Source organism: Emydura macquarii, unplaced genomic scaffold (genome assembly GCF_026122565.2).
Source record: "Emydura macquarii macquarii isolate MOO-44397 ecotype Brisbane River unplaced genomic scaffold, CSIRO-AGI_Emac_v2 contig_2897, whole genome shotgun sequence".
In the NCBI taxonomy this organism is placed as follows: domain Eukaryota; kingdom Metazoa; phylum Chordata; order Testudines; family Chelidae; genus Emydura; species Emydura macquarii.
Window position 1 is genome coordinate 2,402,506 of NW_027133034.1, and position 6,910 is coordinate 2,409,415.

Sequence of the window (6,910 nt, forward strand, 5' to 3'; positions counted from 1 at the left end):
TACCCGCCCCTTCGTGGTCCAGACTGACGCCTCGGCCGTCGGACTAGGGGCCGTACTAACCCAGGTATTGGACGAGGAGGAACACCCCATCCTCTACCTGAGTCGTAGGTTGTTCCCCTGTGAAGAGCGGTACTCCACCATTGAGAAAGAAGCCCTAGGCATAAAATGGGCACTCGAAGCACTACGCTGTTACCTCCTGGGAAGCCCCTTTACCGTGGTGACAGACAATGCTCCCCTCCGTTGGCTCCAAAGCATGAAGGACACAAACGCCAGGGTAATGAGGTGGTACCTCGCACTACAACCCTTTGCATTTACCATCCAGCACCGCGCAGGGCGCGACCACGCCAACTCCGACTCTCTATTCTGGATAGAGGAGGCGAGACCAGCTGGCCCTGGAGACCGGGAACTGGACTTGATGGGGGGTGGGAGGGAGTGTAGGAAGGCGTTGTGGCCTCCCCCGGAGCAAGGACCCGAGGAAGGGCTGCAGCGACCAGGCTGGACAGGAGGAGACCTGACGGATAAGTCTGTCCAGCACCCGAACAGCCAGGCTGTGATAGGGCCGTCAGGCCGTCTGCCCGGCAATGCAAGGGCCGGGCAGGGATAGGACCGCACGAGCTGCCCAATCAGCCGCAGTGGGGCGGAGCCTCTCAAGAAAGGGGCAGTATAAGAGACAGGCCCTAGAGCTCAGTCTAGAGAAGACCGCCGCTGGAGGCAGACGTGCTGCCCCACTGACTGAGGCCTAGGCCAGAGCCGAGACGCCAACCATCCCTGGACTAACCCGGGCCTGGGGACTGGGTAGGGCCTTCTCGTAGCTGGACCAGGCAACCCGGCCAGAGAGACTGGACCCCCAGGTCCCCGAGTTGGGGCAGGACTTGGACGAGCTGCCTGAGGCTGCACTCTCCCCTGAGCCCTGTGACCTAGAGGAGCTGCCCCTCGCCTAGGAGCTCCCCGCATTGCCGCTGGTGGACGAGGAGGGACTGGTGGGCCTACTCTGTATGGAGTGCCCCAGCGACCCTGAGGAGTCAGGTACACAGGGATACGGGGAGGAAGTAGCCCAGGGACAGCCATAGACAGTGGCTGAGTCTGGGGCAACCCAATCAGTGTGTTGCGGCAGGAGCCCTGCCAACTCATTGGCAACACCTTTACCACTACTAGGGCCCTGGGCTGGGACGCAGTGGAGACGGGTGGGCCTGTGTCCCCTTCCCCCCCTTTCCTAGCCACCCCCCGGGGAGAGCCTCATCCTCGCTACCGCACCAAAGGGTGGGACCACTGTCTGCCTGCCCTGCCTAAGGGCCGGAGCAGTTAACTGTGTGCTTGCTTGCCCTGCCTAAGAGCGGAGCCATTAACTGCTTGCTTGCCCGCCCTGCCTGAGGGCCGGGGCGATAGACTGCTTGCTTGCCCGCTGTGGCCTCCCCTGGAGCGAGGACCCGAAGAAGGGCCACAGCTACCGGGTCGGATCTAATGGCCTTCCAACAGACCCATAGAACCCATGCTTCTTCAATAGAAGAGGAAGAGTTTCTATTAAAAAAACTTCCTCATTCCCAAGAAGAAGGAGATTCATTCTAGATCTGAGATAGCTGAATGTCTTCATATGCTGTGTGAGATTCAGGAGGACGTCTCTGGCTTCCATAATCTCTGTTATATTATTTTAGGTGGTATATATGGGCTAAAGTTTTAAAATAATCCAGTTACAGTCCACCATTAAATAGTGTTAAACAAGCTTTGGGTTTCAGTGTTCAGAGATCTTAGCCTGATCAATACTATGGCAAACACATAATTAAAAATCCTTTTAACCTTTTATTAAAGACAAGAAGAAAAAACAGTTAGTCTTTGAAATGTAAAGTATTACAAAAGGCTTTCATATTAACATCCCTTTTTCCCTTTAGCTGGAGAGTGTTTTTAGAAGGAAAATCTCCCTTGGCTGACAGTCTCTCTTAGATGATATTAGATATGGTAATAACTATCCTTTTGGGGAAAGATAAGAAGTTAGTTGTTGCTGCTGCTTTTAAAGTCTGATCCTGTTTCATCCCAGTGGTGTTTTCGGATCCAGCTGGAATCTGTAGAAGTGGCAATGTCATCTGGGTCCCTCTCTCTGGCCTGATCTGGACAGGACATCTCTCAAGTTCAAGACAATGAAGGCCTGGGGTCCTAGGAGATGGTGGAAGTGGCAGCCATGATGGTGAAACTCACTCCAGTAATCAATTTTTTGCCCCAAAGTCTCTTTCTTTAAGGATGCCAAAAGGGAGTGATGTGTGGAATAGCTCATTCCCTCATTATTTTGTCCATGAATGAGGCCTAATTTCCAGCACACCAATTTTCATCACAGATTTCTGGGTCTCACTTTTGCTGTTTACCAAGCATGATCTTAACACAGTCCCAGAGTTATATCAGTAGGCAATTGTGTTTGGACTAATTCAGTCTGTCTCCCTTCTGTACCTTTTCCCATCAATGTTTGTTATAAGTTATTGTGACATCTTATGAACTTTCACATACTATTTACAGTTGAGCTCACAATTAGGGTAAATTTGTTAGACCCAATTATCACAATATTGCCCCCCTCCACAAAGGAGACTGGTTTGCATCTCTCAGTTTGAAAGATGTCTATTTTCACATAGACATTCACCCATCTCACCAAAGTTTTTTATACTTTTCAGTTGGCCTAGAATATTACCAGTACAGGGTTCTTTTTGGCCTCTTGACAGCCTCAAGAGTATTCACAAAGGTGCTCTTAGGGTAGCAACACAGTTGCATCACCAGGGCAGTCCATGGTTTCCTAATCTTGATGACTGGCTGCTTACAGGACAGTCACATGGGGAAGTTCAATTGACAGTATTCTCAGTTTCCTGCAATCCTTAGGGCTTCAAGTGAACCTAGAAATGGGCACTTTAATCCCCATGCAGATTATAGAATTGATTGGAGCACCTCTGGACTTGATTTCGCCCACAGTTTACTTAGAGACAAGATCTTTGCTATCAGGGACTTCAAAAATTGCCTAACTCCAACTGAGTCCATAGACAACAGCTCATTTCTGTGTGGTCCGTCTCATCCACATTGCTGCCTACAGGTACATAACACCTTTCAATAGGCTCCATCTTCATTGCCTTCAGGCATGGCTATGCATGGTCTACTCTCCAAATAGACACACCTTAGACAAATCATGATCCCTCAGAGTATTCTGTCTTCTCTCCCTGCTGGGGAAAAAAGAAAGCTGGGAGGGGGGATCCATTTGTTTCCCCTTCATCTACAAAGAAGCTAATTACAGACCACTTCTCTCCCCCACTGGATTGGAGAGTACATCTGGACAACCAAGTGGTGCAAGGTTTTTGGACTCAACAGGAGTCCCCATTACACATCAGTCTACTCAAACTTCAGGTAGTGCATTAGGCTTGCAGAAGGTTTCTGACTTTCATATGTTCCTATTATGTCAGACAACATGACAGTGGTGCTCTACATAAACAAGAGACAAGGTCTGGAATTGGTGCATCTGACACCAGATCCCTTTCAGCAGTGTGCGTTCCTAAGTAATGAACACCGTAGCAGACAGCCTCAGCAGAGACCACTTCCACAGAGACTGCAAGTGGGTACTTCACAACTTTGTGGTGCAGAATGTCTTCCGTCACTGAGGCCCCCTGTCATCTCAGTAAATAAGTCTCCAACCTATTGCTCCTATGTTGCTCAAGGGCACAGTTCCAAAGGGGATTCATTCATGGTTCAGTGGTCATAGCCACTAATGTATGCATTCCCACCCATTCCCCTTCTCTCTTGAGTCCTGAACAAGATCAATCCAGACAAATCAATGGTGGTATTAGTGACTCCTTGATGGCTGAGACAGTTATGGTTCACCAGATCTACCAGATGCTCACAAGCTGTTGAACCTTCTGACTCTGAAGGCAAAACATCGATCCTGACCCGATCTCCCTTCACCTCACAGTCTGATATTTGGATGGGTGTCAAGCATAGAAGAGTCTTGCTGCAAGGAAGTCCAGTCCATTCTCAGCCTCAGCAGAAAGGCTTCCAGGAAAAAATGCTGTGCTGCCAAGTGGAAGAGATTCTCCATCTGGTCCCAGCATTGGATTTTGGCATTCCTACCATCTTAGAATATCTCCTTTCTCTGAAGTCTTTGGTTGTATCCATTAACTCACTGCTGCCAGGTACACACACAATCAATGCTTTCCATTCTCTGATAGATAATTGCTTGGTGTATACCTACCCTATTACCATGACAGTTCTGAGAGGTCTTATCAGAACCTTCCCTTCAGTATCCATGCCAATTCCTAATTGGGACCTTAACCTCCTACTGTCGGCACTTATGAATCCACCATTCGAGCCTTTGGCCTTCTGCATCCTTTTCCATCTGTTCATGAATAGACCTTTACTAACAGCAATCACTTCAGCTAGGAGAGCTGGGGAGCTTGTGACTCGTGTGGTAGACCCTCACTGTATGGTGTTCCATAATGACAGTGTCCCTAAGGTTACATTCCAAATTCATTGCAAAGGTTCTCTCCAAATTCCACCTGAATCGGACTATACATCTACAGGTATTTGACCCTTGCCACTAGAGAGGCTAGGAGACTTAATTCCCTGGATATTTGTAGAACTTTGGCTTTTTACCAGTAAAGTACGAAGCCCTTTTGAAAATCCCTGAGATTCTTCTTCTCCTTTGCCAAGTGGATGAAGGCCAGGGGGAGGAGGGTGCAATTTCGTTAGAAAGGTTCTCAAAATAGATTGCAGACTGTATTCTACTGTGTTATGATCTGATGGTGACTCATCCTCAAGGTGTGAGGGTCTGCTCAACCAGAGCACACACTACCTCAACTAGAGCTACTTCTCCCCAAGACATACTTCTTGTAGAAATGTGTAGAGCCGTGACATGGAGTTCATTGCACACCTTTACCAGACACTATGCATTTGTCCAGGCTTCTTCAGCATCCTTTGGCACAGCAGTCCTGCAATCAATGGTGTACCATGGGTCCTCATACCCTCCTCCTCAATACGTACTGTTTGTGAGTCATCCACAGTGAATGTCTACAAGGACCAGAATTTGAAGAAGAAAGGGAGGTTACTTACCTTATAGTAACTGGAGTTCTTCAAGATGTGTGGTCCCTGTGGGTATTCCATGACCTCTCCTCTTTTTCCTCTGATCAGATATTCACTTGATTTGCAGTAATGTAGGAATGAAAGAAAGAGTTGGTTTGCATCAACACTTGTGCCCTTGGTTCGGAGCACAAGGAGGCACAGGGCACAGGTAAACCAACAGTTTCTGCTAGTGAAGAAACTGCCAGCCTCAGGTGCATGGAGCGCATGGAAACCCACAATGAATGTCCATAAGGAATACACATCTCGAAGAACTCCAGATACTATAAGGTAAGTAACCTTCCTTTTCTTAGAAGAAAATTGCACAAGGAGAACAAATGCTTTTATTTTTGTTTAGTTTAATTACAAAAATAATCTTCAGAAGCCAGGAAATAAATCACTCTTCCAAAAGTTCACCAATGTTGGCCACTTAACCATACATATCATGTGATTCCCAATTCAGTACATCAGATATTGTGACTAGATATTTCATTAGGAGATAAAATTATATTCTATGAAGTGGTTTAATTTCTTGCAGATTAAAGTTTGATCATAAAATGATCAAGATGTCATCAAGCAGCATGTTTTTGAAAATCTCTGCTGAAGAATGAACTACTATAATCTCTCTTGTTTCTACAGGTTGGAGCCCAACCAGATGGTTATTCTATAGTTCATAGAAAATGTCATTCTCAGTTTACTGACACAGCAGATTACAGAAGATACGGTATCAACACGTGGCAAGATGAGAGTGGGATATATGCCAATGCGGATGTAAAGCAAAAGGTTTTCCCAGTAACTAATCCTATACCCTCAAATGTACATGAAGATCATTTCTAAGCAGTAATAATGGAATAGACACATTGTATGTCATGTATTAACTATTTTTCCAAATATTCCAATAAATATTTTAAAAATGTTTGCTACAGTAGATGTGGTGTTCTACAAGTGATCTCTTTATATTGGTTTGCAGTATACCACATTGTATGAATAATTCCTATACATTGAGTGTTTTTATGGTTAAGAATTTTATGGAGCTTTTATATATTCACTGAAAGCAAGGATCTTAGCTGAACACTGTAGCTCTGATGGGGAATTCTATCATGGGAAGCAGTGACTCTGAAAAAGCTTTGGGGATTGTGGTGGATATAAGTTACTGTCATGGAGCGCATCACTCACCGCTGAGTTTGCTCCTCCTCCTGCTCACTTTAGGATTAGCTCGAGGCCAATGCGCGCAATCCCCATCTGTGGTTTGCACACTGTCACTCTGTCTCTGCATCCACTTGAAGCCCCTCTCACAGCCTCAGAAACTGCTCAGTCCTCCGACCATGTCATCCATGTTTCTCCCTTCTGGGGGGTTAGTATCGCAGTCCAATAATCATGCCACTTCACCAGTGGTGAGTGAGGGGGAACTCAGGGACCCTGTCAATGGCAGCCTCATGCTGCTGTCCTTGGAACTTGCTCACCACTTTTCCCTGGGCCTCTTCTACGTGACCCCTGCACCTACTTTGCCCTTACCTCAGAGCCTTCGAGCACTCACTGTCCATGGTGCTAATACTCCTTTCATCTGCTGGGAGCCCAGGCTTCACTCCATGAGCTCCAGGCAACTACTGACCCTGCTCTGCCCTGCAGCCCCTCTTATCAGAGCCTGCTGGGCCCAGACTGGTTGCACCCTGCAACTCCTCCCTGATTGGCTGCAACTCACGCAACCTCTCTGGGCCACTTGAAGGACTCATCTCCACTGCTCCCTGCTGGGGTTAATTACAATTAACAATTTCTGCACCTGTGTGTGGTAGACACCCTATCATAGCTCCCAATACAATACTCTGCCCAAATGGGC

General features: G+C 47.2%; 1 protein-coding gene across 1 annotated transcript in view; it reads left to right on the forward strand.

Moving 5' to 3' along the window:
• Positions 1-5,983, forward strand: part of CFAP95 (cilia and flagella associated protein 95) — a 52,682-nt gene extending 46,699 nt beyond the window's left edge. Inside the window, exon 6 of the mRNA XM_067568857.1 lies at positions 5,713-5,983. Within this exon, the coding sequence (XP_067424958.1) occupies positions 5,713-5,910 (198 nt within the window). The 3' untranslated portion in view covers positions 5,911-5,983. The remainder of the gene's footprint in view (positions 1-5,712) is intronic.
• The last annotated feature ends 927 nt before the right edge of the window (positions 5,984-6,910 follow it).